The 16,496-nt window shown below is 46.2% G+C and overlaps 2 protein-coding genes and 1 long non-coding RNA gene across 10 annotated transcripts in view; 1 reads left to right on the forward strand and 2 right to left on the reverse strand.

Moving 5' to 3' along the window:
- LOC124061162 overlaps positions 1 to 1,286 on the reverse strand; it is an 11,725-nt gene extending 10,439 nt beyond the window's left edge. Inside the window, exon 1 of one of the 2 annotated variants that reach the window (XR_006843690.1) lies at positions 1,138 to 1,286. This is a non-coding gene — a long non-coding RNA (uncharacterized LOC124061162). Of the gene's footprint in view, positions 1 to 812; positions 969 to 1,137 lie in introns of those variants that run through there. The other variant, XR_006843691.1, reaches the window with a different exon arrangement.
- tbc1d7 (TBC1 domain family, member 7) lies at positions 253 to 5,635 on the forward strand. 3 transcript variants are annotated; one of them, XM_046392748.1, is made up of 8 exons: positions 253 to 399; positions 864 to 1,035; positions 1,234 to 1,314; positions 1,678 to 1,868; positions 2,916 to 3,053; positions 3,346 to 3,491; positions 3,770 to 3,899; positions 3,987 to 5,633. In XM_046392748.1, exons 2-8 carry the CDS (start codon positions 924 to 926, stop codon positions 4,071 to 4,073), a joined length of 885 nt encoding a protein of 294 aa, XP_046248704.1. In that variant the 5' UTR covers positions 253 to 399; positions 864 to 923; the 3' UTR covers positions 4,074 to 5,633. The 3 variants fall into 3 exon arrangements, with proteins under 3 accessions (XP_046248704.1, XP_046248706.1, XP_046248705.1); XM_046392750.1 differs by having other exon boundaries at positions 316 to 403; positions 3,987 to 5,635; XM_046392749.1 differs by lacking the exon at positions 253 to 399 and adding an exon at positions 412 to 594 and having other exon boundaries at positions 3,987 to 5,635.
- phactr1 (phosphatase and actin regulator 1) lies at positions 4,388 to 16,117 on the reverse strand. 5 transcript variants are annotated; one of them, XM_046392745.1, is made up of 13 exons: positions 15,624 to 16,108; positions 12,657 to 12,821; positions 10,790 to 10,870; positions 10,326 to 10,433; positions 10,030 to 10,233; positions 9,690 to 9,951; positions 9,237 to 9,436; positions 8,749 to 8,905; positions 7,743 to 7,798; positions 7,581 to 7,642; positions 6,665 to 6,805; positions 6,506 to 6,582; positions 4,388 to 5,705 (listed from the first exon to the last, which is right to left on the reverse strand). In XM_046392745.1, the coding sequence occupies exons 1-13, from the start codon at positions 15,901 to 15,903 to the stop codon at positions 5,690 to 5,692; spliced, it is 1,809 nt and encodes a 602-aa protein (XP_046248701.1). In that variant the 5' UTR covers positions 15,904 to 16,108; the 3' UTR covers positions 4,388 to 5,689. The 5 variants fall into 5 exon arrangements, 2 of the variants coding, with proteins under 2 accessions (XP_046248701.1, XP_046248700.1); XR_006843687.1 differs by having other exon boundaries at positions 6,506 to 6,805; positions 15,624 to 16,117; XR_006843688.1 differs by lacking the exon at positions 15,624 to 16,108 and adding an exon at positions 15,292 to 15,325 and having other exon boundaries at positions 6,506 to 6,805.
- Positions 16,118 to 16,496: the final 379 nt, after the last annotated feature.

A 16,496-nucleotide genomic window follows, 5' to 3' on the forward strand; every position in this document is an offset into this window, starting at 1 on the left:
GAACTCTGAATAAAGTAGGCTGCAAACCAAACAGTGGGCGGGGTGGACATGACACCGGAAGAAATCCTGACTTTACTTAGAAATTACCTTCAAAATAAAAGCTTTTTTGAGATCCACATAATTTGCTTACTATGTGTACACCCATTTTGCTTTAGATTGAACGTGACACAGACATTTCAGAAGTGGAAATTTTGGATGAATTGGTTTTATACTGATAATGAAGACAGTTTGAAATAATTAACAGAAGTGCGCCTACTATTTGTATTTCAATTTTACAGTTACTATTTTATATCGACAGCAAGACCCGGATGTGTTTTGATAACAACAACAGTGAGTGTAGCACGAAGCACATCCAGTGGTAGATTTATTTTTGGAAATGGGTCATTTGTTCGCACTGCTGTGAGTACGTCAACCAAAGTGTCACTTAACGGGGTGTTCTTGTTGTTGCTGTTAACATGACAAACGCTTCGCACTTGTAGCTAACATTCACGTTAGCTTGATAGATTAAGTTAATTAGTTAGTTAACCAAGTTAGCTTAAAGCTGTTCGGTCGAGTGAACCCACAGCATCTGTCCGTGAAACGCACCGGTGCAAGGTAGCGGATAGCAAGTAATTTACCGAACGTTTGTCCATCATTTGTTTTGCTAAACTGTCCGTAATGTAATTTAAAAGCTATGGATCAACGAAAGATCATTTTCGGCCTTAACTGTGAGAACAATTCTCACAGTTATGATTTGCTTGCCGAAGGATTTTTCACGAATCGTGTATGGTATCCGTATGACGTAAGCCAGTGTTAAATATAAAGATACACACCGAGTGTTGTGGTGTTTGTCTGTAGCAGCTTTACGTCTCTTTATCCCACAGCTAATGCAGCCCAAACGTCACACTGAAGGTTTTTGTGTAGTTCACTGACCAGCTCAAAGGATGGCTGACGACCCTCAGAGAAATTTCCGCTCTGCATATTATGAGAAAGTGGGCTTCAGAGGAGTGGAGGAGAAGAAATCGCTGGAAATACTGCTCAAGGATAATCCTCTGGGTAAGTAACAGGCCGTGTCTGCCAACAGACGGGGAAATATTCCGTACCTGCAGGATGAAATGGGTTCAGTACGGAGTGGAAGATTGTCACCTGAGCACGTACCAATGAGCGATGTTAATAAGACTTCGACGCCATTACTCCTCAGTTAGCTGTCAGTCAGTTCATGTCCTGTTTGTAAAGTTTTCGCTCCTCTCACAGATCTGGAAAAGCTGAGCACCTTCAGTCAGAGGTTCCCCCTGCCCTCCATGTACAGGATCCACGTGTGGAAGGTGTTGCTGGGTAAGACACACACATATTCTTGTTTCCATCACTTCTGAACCTGTACCCAAGTCTGGGCTAATAACATTAGCATTTGTAATAACATCTGTGCAGACTTGTGTTGAAGATCTCATTTTTATAGTTCAGTTACTTTAAGTACTGTCAAATGTGGATATTGTCTAGTTTAAAATGTGTAGTATGGAAAACAAAACAATACTTTGAGACTTTTGACAACATTATTTTATGTTATGCGGTTCAGACTTTTGGTCACCTTGAGGTTTTCAGACACATCTCAATTGTGGCTTAGATTTTCAAAACTACAAAAACTACTAAACTGTTCAGTCATGTGAGATGCCAGACAGAGAAAATCTGTTGTTCCTGCAGGCATCCTTCCTCCTCACAGTGACTCTCACGCTCTGGTTGGAGGCTACAGGAAGGGGCAGTATGAGGACATCCTGGAAGCTCTGGAAGTGATGAGATACATCAACTCCTCCACACCCTCCACCCACATCTACCTGCGCATGTTCCAGCTGGAGAGCCAGGTGCTCCCGCGGTGCTCTGAGATCTCCGCCCCGGTACAGTGACTGATAAAGCATCATTGAAACATTAGATGATGTTTGGTTGAAAGCAGTACCAGCTGTCACCTCGATCAGAGTTTAGGGCTGTGCTGAAGCATAGATGCGGGATTTGAGATGGCTGTTAGATCCTAGATCCTCACCTGATGGCCTTGTGGAGAACTAGCTGGAGAAGAAAACATGATTGTGGTACTGATACAACTGTGTTGAGGGTTGTAGGTAGTGACAGAAACAAATAATGAAATGACGAGAGTGTGATTTTGTGTTTTTTATAAATCCACTGGACAGTCAGCAGAAAGCCATGAGACTTTTTAACAGTTTAACTGGAATTTGTGTTGATGTACGAGGCTGCATTATTTCAAATCTGCATCTGGAATATTTTCCATTTTCCATCTCATTCAGTGCCTGTTTGATTGTTGCTGCATTTCATCAAGATAACCAATAACAGTGTGAGCCTGAGTCTTAAAAATACCCTCACAGCTGTAAGTTGTAGGTTCTGGTGCCATCACAGAACCAAAGTCTCAGTGAAGGACATGCAGTGCCTCATGTGGCTTGTGGAGTTACTGCAGTTACTGGAGGACTGACCGTTGAAGGAGCCCACACATATTTGAAGTTAGCGTTACTGTTTCATCATGAATTCATAATTGTAGAACTCTGGAGCCCAAGTGGAAAATGATACTAAAAGCTTGTGGTGTTCATATTTCAGGCAGGACATCACTTGCAATCTTTGCCACCAAAAAGCTTGTTCAGTTGTCAGTTCCATGTCAGTGACTGACTAACCAGGTTTATTCAGGACTGTAAGCAAAACCACACAGTGTGAATGTGTCCAGATCACCCTGAATATGTAGCTACTTCTGAACTATTTGTGGAAAAACAAGGCAACACAACAGTCGATTAAGTCAAATAATTTCAGCTATGAGAGATGCTACAGCTCTTCAGGTCTCAGTTCTTGCAGGTGTGTTAATGTTGCAGAAGATGCCACTTAGTGCTTTCTTTGCTCTCTTTGCTTCTGGTGCTGTAATATGTGACACTGATGTGTTGCTTCAGGATGAAGAGAACGAGGACTTCCTCTCCATCAGTCGAGCCATGGAGGAGATCGTAGACGATCCCGTCGACTGCTACTGGTTGATCAAGTGTTTTGTCAATCAGTTCCATACAAAGTTCGGAGACTCGGTTCCTCACCTGGTAAGTCTGACACTTAGTTTACAGAGAGGAAACCTTGAATGTGATCAGTGAAGATATTGATTCAAAGCAAAGTGGAGATTGACCTCAAAAATGTTAGTTTGGTGAGAAGTTCTTCATGCAACTCAGTGACAGGAAAGATACAAAACATATGAGGCCTCCTGGTGTGAATCTAGTCTGTAAAACATCAGAACTGACGTGACTAAGTCCTCATGACTCAGGAGTTTGAATCATGTTATTTTGTTTTTAATATTCTGCACTCTGAAGACTTTCCTCCTGTTGTGTTGTGGTGCAGCCAAAGAGCCTGGAGCATTATCTGAGTCAAGAGGAACCTCGACTGCTGAACCACCTGAAGAGCAGCGGCGCTCTGCCTCAGCTGCCCTACAGCCTCTGGTTCAGACGCTGTTTCGCCGGCTGCCTGCCTGAATCCAGCCTGCAGAGGTCAGTTTACCTGCTCACCTTATTGGTACACTTACAGTAAAGCCAACACAGGTATGTTTTTTTTGAAGCTGCCTGTGATAATATTTAGTATTTTTTAAAACTAAATTTCTGCCTAAAGCTGAGACCAGACAAGACAAGGTTTGTCTTTCAAGATAAATGCTGTCTGTATCATGTTTCAAGATGAAGACGTACCAAAAGTCTCATCATGTGCACAGAGCAGATTTGAAATGAAATTCTTCATGCTGGTCAAGTGAGCTGAGCCCTTTGATTATTTTCAGGGTGTGGGACAAAGTGATCAGCGGCTCCTGTAAGATCCTGGTGTTTGTGGCCCTGGAGATCCTGCTCAGCTACAAGATCGTGTTGATGGGTATCAGCCGTCCTGAAGGCGTGGTCATGTTCCTGTGCCATGTGAGTGCATGACTACACGACGCCGTTACGTCCCTGCTAACAGAAATGCATTGTGTTCGTCCTCGTAAAATAACGTTTCCCTTCCAGATACCACAGGAGAACACAGACGCCATTGTGACCAAAGCCATCGACTTGTGGCACAAATACTGCGGCACGCCAATGCACGCTGTGTAGCCACACGGAGCTCCACACACCTCCACGCACCTCAGAGGTCTGGGCCCAGAGCTGAGCTGCTTTCCCAGGATGCACCTGGACACGCTCTAAACTCCACTGAGAGACTGACAGACTGTGGCGTTCGCTGTCAGTGGGGATTCGTCTCTGCATGACTGACCTGAAAACTCATCACAGACTACTCTGTGAATAAGCCCGCGGAGTTGAGTCCCGGCTGATAAACCAGACGTGGAAAGGACTTGAAGACACGAACACTGGGAACCGCTGCCACAGACCTTCAGGCTGATCAGTGGGACGCCACAAAGAAGGCAAGGAAGCACAAACTTATTTTTTAATAAGTTTCTTTCTTTAAGAAACTGCATACATCATAGAAGACTCACAATAAATTAATACTCACATGCAGTTTTTCTGCTTTACAAAAAACCTTTGAAAAGTCTCACTTACTTTCTTTGCTATGTACAAGTCTTAGAATTCTGAGAGTATTTTTTTCCCCCCAAAACATTTTTCAACAGTAATATTACTGATGCTTGTGCACACACACACACACACACACACACACACACACACACTCAGACACACTCGCACTCAACCAGTTCACCCAGTAATTTGGTCAAAACTGCCAATTCATGAGGCTAATACGGACTGTAAACAATAAAAAACAGAAACTAAGGTGGCAGGGTTTTCATTTTTTGTACCGCTGAAGGTTCATCTCGGACAATAAAAAATGAAATAGAAAAAACGTTCGACTTTCAGCAGAGAGTTCGGCAACTTTAACGTGTCCACAGATAATATTCTGCATCAAGTGAAACAAGTAAATTTGGCAACTTCTAAATTCCTGTAAACAATCCTGTAGGCACAGTGACACAATGAGTTACTGAACTCTCAGTCACTCTGGGATGCATTCAAGATCCACAGCAAGTCAAGTTGCTTTGGTTTAAAATGGGGATCTGAAGTCTGAACAGTTTTGAATGCAGCCCATAAACAGAAAAGAATCTGAAATTATTGCTCAGTTGATTGGTTTGTATGTGTTAGAAGATCCTCAGTGTTTACTGTTGGTAGCTTGCAGAGAACATTTTGGGCTTTTCAGGATTTTGGGACATTTGGTTTAAGATTCAGCTGCCTACAACAGCATAAGCTGCTGTAAATATTTTAATTCCTCCGGCAGAACGAGATAAACGATGACTGAGATGTCATCTGTGGAATAAAACTGCCAACACGTGCGCCCCAATGAAACATTAAGTCCAGCTGAGAGTGAGAACCCCGTTAAAGTCTGAAACAAAAAAGTCCCATCTTCACTTCCTGCCGTTCTCATCCTCAAACTTGGCACAGATTCTGTTTGACCTCCTTTTCAAAGTCCTGCAAAGTAAACAAATCACCACCTGTTCATCATAAAAAAATGACAAATAAAAGCTTTTGAATATCAAGAAAGCTTCAAGATCTCCACTGAGTGGAAACGCCAATTTAGTCCATCTGTCCTTCTGAAAGCGTGATGGCTGCAGCCCACAGCTTGTGTTCGTGTCCAGCCTGTCAGTGTGACGCCGGAGAGGGGAGCAGGAAGCAGTCTGGACACTTGAGGCTCCGTGTGATGGTACTGAAGCACGGCTGAGCTCTCACTTGTCTTATGGTCGATGAAACCTGCAGGGAGAAACGGTGACAACAACGTGAGTGATGCTGTAGGAAAGCCAGCAGCGCAGCTTCAGGACCGGCAGAGTCAGGCCCTCTCTGACGCTGCTTCAGAGTGAAACATTGCCAACAAACACTGGATGGATTACCATTAAAATCTGGTCCAGATGTGCAGGAGCCCAGAGAATGAATCACCTGACTTTCCACTGGCAAAAGGTCAACGTATTCCCTTCAGTTCATGACAGGTTTCATCTAAAACGAACTGCATTCTGGGAATTTCTGGGCCTCAGTGATTCTGAGCCTCGTTACCAGGCCGCCACTCACACATAAAGTCCTTACTGCACCTTTGACCAGTGTGTGTCTCCAGCAGTTTTCAAACAGCAACCTGCAGATGCTGCACTGTGCTCCTCACAGCTGAGCCTCTCCTCAGTGCACAGGCCAACAGCGGCGGCCCTGCAGACACTTTGTCGATGCTGCTCAAGCTGTTTGCAGCTCTTGCAGGTCGATTCCGTCAGAAAATCCCTGACTTGCGACTTGGAGGCTAATTTGAACGGTTTTCACACTCTGCCGCTCATAATTACTGTAATTGCAGAGCAATTTGACGAGCACAGTGTATGTACAGCTTAAACTGATGGAGGCTGAGTCTTACAGTGTAATCCGGCCCCCCTTTTCTCCTCTGCCACCACCCTCAGGACACACTTTACACTCTGGTGATAATGGTCTAAGAATAGCAAAGCTGTCTCAGTTTTTAATCCGTCACAGTTAGTTGTCTGATACGTGATGAGCTTTGCGGCCTCATGACTTTGTCTTACCGGGTAAAATGGCGGCTCGACTCGTGCACCTCCATCTCTGTGCTTTTGAACTCATTCAGCTCCTTCCTGATGGCAGCCTGAACGACACACAAAGAAACAACTGTTTACTGACTGGTTGAACGCAGAGCTGGTGAAGCTTTCTTTGGGTCTGTCGTTAACCTTATCAGCAGCCGTTAGTCGGGTCCATGGCTTGTCTGCTCTCCTGTCGTAGTCCTGAGCCTCGGCGACCTCCACGTAGTCACTGAAGCGTATGAGGATCTTTGCCTCCCTCAGCTCCTCCACTGTGGGCCTCTGGCTGAGCTATTGGATGCAAGAAAGGAGGCGAGTCACTCCAGTTGTTATATTATATACCCAGTATCACCATTATCTAATGCTTTATACCTCCATTCCTCTGCACCTTACAGGCAGGTACTGTACATTTTTCTGTACTTCAGTTACTTCACAGATTCAGATTATTCAGTGGTGATAAAGATTGGATGATGTCAGCTATGTGTAATGTCTATATATTGGTTTTGAAAATCAATCAATATTAAAAAACAAAGAACAATCCTCTTGTATTTTGCCTCTGTGTTGTAAAGTTGAACAGGAGAATGCATAGCTGCCAGGAAAGCACAGTTTTCTACATTTTGTTTTAATTAACAGAAATTATTCACTTTTTAAAAAAACCCTCCTCTACACCAAAATGCATTCATATTAAGACTGTCCCTTAATTTTCTTCTTCATTTGTCATCTCATCAAAATGAGCATCCTAAATTCCCACCAAATTCCAGTTGTTATAGAAAATAAACATAAATAAGCACTGTTTGCTAAAGCGACTGTTTCTCTGCAGCGGATTGAGCTTATCAATAAACATATTCAAATATGGTCGTTTCTGTGGAACAGCAGCGTCCTGAGATGGTCTCCATGATGGAGATGATCGCTCGCACGCGCACACACACGGAGGACGACGTAACCGATAATCCTGTCATCCTTTCATAAAGCTGCAGTTTGGTTCGGTCAGCCGTGATCATATTTCCAGCCGGGGTCATGACCTAATAACCATCTAAACATGTCCCCTGATCAGACTCTGTCTTACCTTTCTGGACAAATGTCTCTTGATCTCCCTCTTCTCCTCCTGCTCCTCCAGATCGTTTCGAGCTGGCAGGAAGGAGGAAAAGATGGCACAGATCACACACACACACACACAGTGATGACTAACGTACATGTTTTTGTCTCCCGGCAGCCAAACTTCACTTACGTTTCAGTATGTTTCTCTGTTCCAGCTCCTCTGCTGTCGGCCGCTGACTCAACCGTCTGAAAAAACAGCCACACGTCTATTTCAGGAAATCTATTTTTAAAGCATTTTGTGTGTTTGCTCCTGGATCGTCGCCGCCGTACTCGCACAGGAATGTTGCTTGTGCGGACGGACAGACAGACTGCAGGTGATGTCTGGTTTCGTGAGGTTGTATTTCGTGACTTATACAGAGTCTGCAGGACGACTGATAGTGTTTGGAAAGAGAAGTGAGGGGGTGACAGGAGAAGCCAGAGGTGGAGGAAGATGTTAGCCGAGTGCTTTTCTTCATAGCTAATCAACACTTGTTTTCCAAGGAAAATCTCACCAGCATTATTACATCCTCACTGTCGAACTGTGAGAAGCTGAAAAAAAGGTTATAAAAAAAATGACGACAACACAATCATTTCACTATACTGTTTTAATCGAGTGTCGATCACAAACGATCACAGTCTGCTTGTTTTCCCACAGCGTCACAACTTTCTTGAAATCATCTTGTAAAGTGAGATTAAAGAAAAACATCTGATAAAGAAAGCTAACGCTTCAGCCAGTGTCCTAACATTATGTTAACATGGAGACGGTTTCATTTTGAATTTGTGGGAATTCGGTTTTTAATCTGCAATTCAGGCCAGAAATCATAACGAGAAATCAGCTGAGACAACTAATCAATCAATAAGTGAAGATCGTCTGGTTCCACCTCCTCTTCAGATATGAGAATTTGGTTCTGATAATGATAACCATTAAACTGTGGTGACTGCTGTGCTTTCAATAAGAGGTGTGATATATTGTTGGATTTAACTTGTAATAATCCCGCATTAGAACGATCAATATCTCGTTCTGTGATCATGCATGTGATGCCTGCACCTGAAGCTGCTCCTCGGTTTGAATCTCCTCTCCCTCCACCTTGACTCATCTCCTGCTCCTGGGCAGCCAGGTCACACGTGTCACGCTAAGGCAGGCCGAGCGGACTCACCTGGTCAGTTTGGTGGCCGTCTGTTGTCGGGACTCGAGCCTCTCCTGGTCCGACTGCAGCGGCAGGATGTTCTTCTCCTCCAGCTCCCTCTTCGATGGACGGTTACTCAGCTTTATGGCCAGCGAGTCCTTTCGTAAGACCTTCATGGCCAGTGTGCCTTCAGTGATCACACAAGAAGCAAAACTGATGCTCAGACACCCTGCAAGGAGCCTGGACTCATTCACTTCGGGTTTTTAGTTCTCATTGTTCTTATCGTACAAATAAAAAAAACTCCTCAGTGTTTGCCAGCATGTTGGCCATCACAGCTTAACGATTTATCAATAATTCACATCTCTGTTAACAAGCCGCAGCTCAGAGTGCTTCCAGCCGCATGGAAACGCATTAGCACGTGTGCTCAGACGTGCATGTGCACACATTACATGTCAGAATCAATGACGCCCTCAGCCTTGAATAAGAAGCAGCCTCACACCCCAAAGAAAAACACCTACTTGTAAACAGCGTGTCATCCTCATCTTCCTCCTCATCGTCCTCTTCCTCCTCCTCATCGTCTTCCTCCTCCTCCTCCTCGTCCTCCTCCTCCTCGTCCTTGTACATGCCGGGCATGTCCTCGTAGTCCGCCTCGTTGGGGAGGTTCTCTTTGTCGTCGTCACACTCGATCATCACCGTGGGAACGGCGTGCATCATGGAGCTGCAGGTCGGTGGGAAAAGGTCAAAGGTCAAAGGGTCAGTGGTGCATGAAATATGTGTGAACATGACTTCACTCATTAACATCTGTCAGGATCAATTAATCGACTGACAGTGAAAATAATCACTGAAATAATCAAATGATTTCATTTTTCCCTTCACATGTTGAGAAAACTGAACGTCACAGTTTCCTAAAAGTCATCTGATTAGCTGAGAAATCAACATGAACTAAACCGCTGAGCTCAGATTCACCTCACCTCTCAAACCTCTGCATGGTGAGGGCCAGCGTCTTGTTGAGCTCCTCTATGATGCGGCTCGGGGGGTGCAGGGGCACCGGGAGCGTCCCGTACTGCAGCGAGTGCCCGCCCCCTGGAGCATGGCTGGGAGGGGCGGGGCACTTCTGGAAGGCGAGCGAAGAGGGCTCCAAGCTCCCAGCAGGTACGGCGATCATGAGCTTCTTTGGAGGTAGAGGAGGAGATAACTTCACCGACATGCACGGCAGCTTCACCGGGGCGCCGTCTGCACAGAGAGGGGGGCCGTGACGGGTCTGCAAACCGGGACTCGCGTGAGCACTCGTGAGCGAGCACAAAGACAAACCTGTGATGTGATTGGGCAGCCTGTTGAAGGGTTTGGGCGGCAGCGCAGGAGGTTGTTTGTGTAGCGTAGGAGGTCTGGAGAGAATCGACTCGGCGCCGTCAGCCGGATACACGCTGGACTTCTTCGTGGGCGGGGCCTGGATGGATTTTTGGCCGTGGTCTTGTTGACATGCCCCCTCACTTGGCATCTGAAAGTCCAGCATGCCTGAGGAGAACAGACAAGGAAGTAAAACAATCAGACAGTAAAATACGAGCTGAGGGCGGAGCAAACTAAGGCGGCGAGGCTCCGCTGCCTACCTACAGCTGCAGCTGCTCCTTCCATCAGCTCGGTACCTTCAGACTCTGACAGGCTGGAGCCGTTCTCCATCTTCACCTCCTCTCGCACAGCCGGAGAGGAAGAACCGTCTATGAAGGCAAACAAGAGGAAGAGTCAAACACAAGTGACAGGAAGACATTTGAAAATGCAGATCAGGCAACAACAAACTGCAGCTCAGAGGTGCATGTAGAGCTTTACGTAATCAGTGAGAAGTTAACCAAGCAAACGCACTTCCAGCCTTTAAAATGTGGCAGTTTGCAGCTTTTATGCTTTCAGGTTGCAGCTTAATGTCAGGCTCTTCTGTACACCACAAAACCTCATGTCTGATGTGGTCGTTTCAGCGCTGACAGGCTGCGACCACCAGACGATGCAGACAAAAGCAGGCAGGCTGTCACATCCAGAAGCTCTGAGCGGGAAACCTGAAGTACTCATTTCGTTTCCTCACCTCTGTCGTAAACCTCCTTCAGGACTCCCTTCTTGATGAGCTCCTCTCTGCTCTGGCGAGTGGACATTTTCCTCTCCAGCACTGAGGGAAGACAGAAGACATGACGTCCAGGAACAGCTGAGGTGGACGTGAGAAACGATACGACACATTTCTGCACATCCTGCAGCAGTGGTGTTGGAGCTGCAGCAGCGATCAGCTGATCGATTAGTCTACGGAAAGAAAACTTGTTGCCGACCATTTTGATAATCGACGCATCGTTTCTGTTGTTTTCAGCAAAGGTGTCAAACAAATTTGCTGCTTCTCTTTCGGTCTTCTTTTGACATGTTATGGACTTTATGGATTATTAGTGAAAACGATCGGCACGTGGACGGATAATGAAAACCACCGCTGGTTGTCCTGCACACAGGAAATTCCCTGTAGTTTTCTCAGTTTCATAGTTAATCAATTTTAAACTTTACATTGTGTTTTCTTTCTCTCATGTTCAGACATGAGCTGTAAGCACAAACGTTGCCGTGTAAACCATAAATGAAACCGAATGTGAAATCGGTACAAGACAACACATTTAATGTTTTCTTCGTGAGATTCACTGATTGTTTTTTCTTATTTCATTTTTTCTCCTGCTTATTGTGAACCAATCGGGACAGGAGCAGCAAAACACTGACAAAGTTTGTGTACAGCTAAATAAATAAATAAACAACGGCTGTTAAACAGCTGTCAGTTTGTCTGTCTGTTCACTGAATTCTGTGTTTATTTCCACAGTAAATACAAACGTGAACTGCATCGTGTTTCCAACAGGAAACAAACTGTCTCTGACCATAAGCATTCAGAATGATGCTTGTTAAAATTCTTGCTAAAGGAAGATGAAAATCACAATCTGAACTGAGGTCAGTTTTGAAATGTCTTGTAGATTATATTCAGACCCCAAACAGCATCGACTGCTCCGTTTGCACCGTTAAAACTCAGATTTGCATTAAAGATGATTCGCACCAATCAGTCAGTTTCGTCTGGGCAGAAGAATCACCGACTCTGAGGAAGACAACAGCTCGTTCAATAAAAACTGCCTCCATGAAGCGTTTTGTCTTTTTACTCTTCCAGACTTCTGACTGAAAGCAGCAGGTTACCTCTTCTGCCCTGAACCGTGAACGCACATGTAATCTGATGCACTTTACCTGTGGCAGGAGAGCAGCTGCAGCGCGTGGTGCGCAGGTACAGTGTCTACCTGTGCGCGTGTGTGTGCGGGGGCAGCTGGGAGATGCGTGCTGGTGTCTCTCACTCGGGACAGGACTGAGAGTCATCTCTCCGTCCGAACAGTTTTGTCCTGCGTGCAGACGGACGTACGAGCGTCCCCGTGTCCTCAGACGGGGGCTCACGTCGCACAGGTGACACGCTGACACACCGACAGTCGCCATCTAAGGTGAATTTGTTGGTGCAGTGAACATTCAGCACGAGCTCATACCTGCTGACTGCGGTGACTGACAGCTTTACGGCGTGATGCGTGTAAACTGGTGGCTGATTTTGGATCAGTTTCTCTCTCGGTGCTTCCTTTGCGTGTTTGGATGCAGTGACATGATTGGTTACATTCATGTCTTTATTATTCCACAGTGAACAAACCTCATGTGTGTGTGTAAGAATGTCACTGTTTAGTTTTCTCTTTAGTTAGTCTGACAGTGTAAACACGTTAACAAGCAGTCAGCCCAGCTTGATGAAGCGGAAGCAGCTGACGTGCGGCCTCGCGGTGCTTCATCAGCCTTACGTAAACTAACCGTCATCGTGTGTGCGGGAGACGTTAACCTGCTGCGGGACCGAGGCAGATTACCGCAGCTGGGTGACACCGGATGTGTGGTGTTCGCACTGGTTCACTTCTCACCTGCAGAGGTCTGCTTGAACTTTTCACTCTTCTTCTTCCGCCATTTCCACGGTTTGAACAGACGGCCCAGCGTGGCGAACTTGCTGCGCCGGCGAATGGGAGGCGTGTGTGTGCCTGGAACCAGCGAATCAGAGCGCATCGCTGCCAGCCTCTCCACCTCCTCAGCTGGAAAACGACAACAACAACAACAACAACGAGGTCAGTGACAAGCAGGTACACAACACTCACAAAACACGAGCCTGACTCGCTCGATGGTGATTTGTCTTTTACTTCAGCAGAAGTAAAATATGATTTCTGAAGTGCAAAAGAAATGTGATGTTGCTTTGCTGTCTGGGGCTGAAAACGACCTACCAACCACCAACTCCTCACCTGTCACATGACATCAGTCCAGCAGCTTCACCTGCCACACCTGAGTGACGGATTCACTCACACAAGTCACATTAGTGCTAAGACACAGCATGCATGGCTTGAGGACGGGAGCTCAAGACTTGTAGGCCTGAAGACTTTTCAAGTGGTAACTTTTGAGTTAATATTCGATTATCACGCGCTACGTTTACTTTAATGCCGGCCAAAGGAAAGCAGGTGATTACAAGTCTGCACTTCAGATGTCAAGGAGGGACGCGTTCTCCCAGGGGGCTCTGCATGACCGAGTCAGGAGGAACTGAACGGGATCAGAAAGCAGAACCACAACAAGGAGAGTTGGCGTGAATACCCACAACACATTTCTACTCTTTCCAACAAAAACATCAGCGTGTTTCACGTCCCTTCCTCCTCCACGGCTTCCTTTGGCTCCCTGTGACCTGCAGCCCTCAGAGCCCTGCAGGCTGCTGGAGGCGCCTGTGCTGTGCAGAGCGTTTCACTCACTCACTGGAAATCCTACCTTTTGTCATCACACACAGCATCCCGCTGCACGAGCGAGACGTGAGGGCGCGAGCCACACGCCGCCAATCAAACACAACATTCACGCTCATGTTCTGCAGGAACATGGAAAAACTCGAGCGTGAAAGCTGCACAAGCAGATCAGAGTCGTCTGCTTTCATGTGACGAAGCCACAGCAGGTTTGGTTTGTTCACGTATCGAGGAGCAGCTGCTCGGTATGGCTGATGACGCCAACTGTTCTGATGAGCAGTCAAATGTTTCAGTCATCTTTGGCTTATCAGATGTCAGGCTTTGCTGCTTTTCCTGTCACTTATGACAGTCAGGAAGAGTCTTTGGGTTTCAGACTGTTGGTTCTGGGCTGTTGGATTCTTTAATATGTTTTATGGGCCAAATGATCCTTTAATTGTGAAAACAATCTGCACCCTCACTGATAATGAAAATAATCATAGAGAACAGTAGAATCCGTCAGCAGATGGGACTAAAACATGTCTCCTGCGGCAGCACGTGTTAAATACTGAAATGTGTTCTAAGCTTCAACAGCTGACGTACCGACAGTTGGCATCAAATTCCTGATCTCGTTTGCTCCATTCTTTGATTAGAAAGGGCCTGACTCAGTAGGCAGGATGAACCGACGAGGAAACGGCGAGAAATGAAAGCTGAAGAGTAGCTCAGTGGTAAAAACAGATAAACCTGAAGCAGCTGCAGACGGGACGAGATGCCGGCCTTGTCGCGGCCTTCTTACAAGAGGGATGTCAGTTCAGATCTGTACCGACTCAGCAGCTGCCACCGAGAGACCCTTCAACAAGACCCAACCCGTCTGTCTGACCCTCCTCCCCCTCCTCCTCCTCCTCCTCCTCCTCCTCCTCTTCACATCAGCAGACAGCAGTTTGAGTCTGTGTGGCAGCCTGACAAACAGAAGAGTTTCTCTCAAAGCTGAAACATCTGCATCATCATGAATGTTAGTCTCTTAAATGGAATCCAGGTCGATTAGCGGTCACGTCTTCCCTCTTGACTCATCTTCAGCCCTGTAAACAGGAAACAGGCGTCCGGTCGCCGCCGGCTTCGAGCAGCCGCGAGTCTGCGGGCTCAGACTGGCACTGCAGGGCGACGGGCTCCGCGACAGACCTCGGGTCAGTTTCCTCACGCCGACTCAGTGGACAACAAGCCCCAAGCAGCCAAACGAGAGGCGACGCTCGCTGCGTCAGCTGACCCATCCAGGCGCCGTTCGTGGCTGTGGATCTGTTGTTTTAATGGGCTTGTTATTGGCACTGGGCTGTCAATAACCGACACTGAAGACGAGCTCTGCTTCACAAACATGTTTTGGGTTGATTAGTCAACAGCTGCTCATCAGTCTATGATGAACCTCTTTAGCCAATTAATGGATGAGCTCAAGGCAGACAAATTAACAGACAACTTTTATAAATGTACACACTAGTCATTTTTTAAGCAAACATACCACAGATTTACTGGTTTCAGGTTCTCAAAAATATCTTCTGTTCCCAGTTTTGTTGCATAATTATGTTTTTAAAAAAATCTTTTGTGTTGGCCAGACAAAAAAAATTTGTCAGTCATTTATCAGTCACAAAATGTAAGTACACTGTGCCAATTAAATAACAGGAATGTCACTCAACCAACATCTGAGAGGTTATGCAAGTCATTCAAATTGGCGGTATGTGGGTATATAAATTTAAAATAATCTTCTGCATGACTGCATGCATCAGAATACCGGAAATAGATTGTTTTCCACTTAGCTCACCTGGTTCTTGTCCATTCATTTGAAATGTCAGCCAGGTTAAACTACATGCAGTTTGCACAAAAAGTGGACCAAAGAACCGAAACGCAAACTGAAGTACTCACACAAAACAAACGTGAGCTCATAAAACCCCTCTTTCTCCACTAACTTCTTTAGAAAGGAGCATCACCAGCTGATCTGAGAGCGGCTCCCGGTGCTGTTATCGCAGATCGGCCCCGGCAGGCAGGGAGCGGCCACCGACTAACGACAGGAAAATCATTGAAAACCACAGGAGTACCAACAGCTCCTCTCGCTCCTCTTCCTCCCTCCCTGCTCCCACAGCAGTGTCCCCTCACCGTCCAGCGGCTCGGCTCCCCGGCAGTTGCTGCAGATGTGTTTGATCTCCTTGCCGATCTGGCAGTGGATCATGAACGGCATGTTGTTGTTGTTTGCGGCGGGCGGCTGTTGGTGCTTTCTGTCGGAGCTGCTGCGGGACTTCATCCTGGTCAGACAGAAAGCTCTCCTCCTCTTCTTCGGTTTCTGCTCCTCGGCCGCGGGAGCCGCTAAAGATGGGGAGTCGGTGGCACGCCGGGACCCGGACCACGAACCCGTCACGTCGTCTCCAAAGCCCGCCATGTTTGAGCTGCACTGCAAGGCTGGACCCTCTGGCCTTCTGCTCTGCTGAGGGGGGATTTCAACTGCTTTGCAGCTCTGTCCACTACAGACAAATGAGCCATAATCACAGACATATTTCCGGGTACATCTTACAAAATAAAAGCATTTGACTGCGCTATTATTTTATACCTACCCGATTCCTACAGTATATTCAAGAAGAAACGTATTGAAATGATTAATTGCTCGACCACGCTGTTAAATACACAACATAGATTTGTGTATAAATGGAAATGCAGCAGTACAGGCAACCGTATAATGTAGAATGTGTTACATTTAAATTACCAAAGTGCATAAACAAACGCGGTTGTTAGAGAGAGACAAAAGGTCAGTGTGATCAGTTTGTTACATCAGCGTCGTGTTATAAATTAACGGGTAAAAATGTGTGGTCAAAGGACAAACAGAATTTTGATATGACTTTGTTAAACCGAAACGTAAACTTCAAACCTTTAACCAGTGTGGTTTTACATACACTGAACCCATCACTGATTGGACACACACATGCAACATGCAGTGAAACACACCGGAGCAGCGGGCTGCCATGTCAGGCGCCCGGG

Source organism: Scatophagus argus, chromosome 6 (assembly GCF_020382885.2).
Source record: "Scatophagus argus isolate fScaArg1 chromosome 6, fScaArg1.pri, whole genome shotgun sequence".
Lineage (NCBI taxonomy): Eukaryota > Metazoa > Chordata > Actinopteri > Scatophagidae > Scatophagus > Scatophagus argus.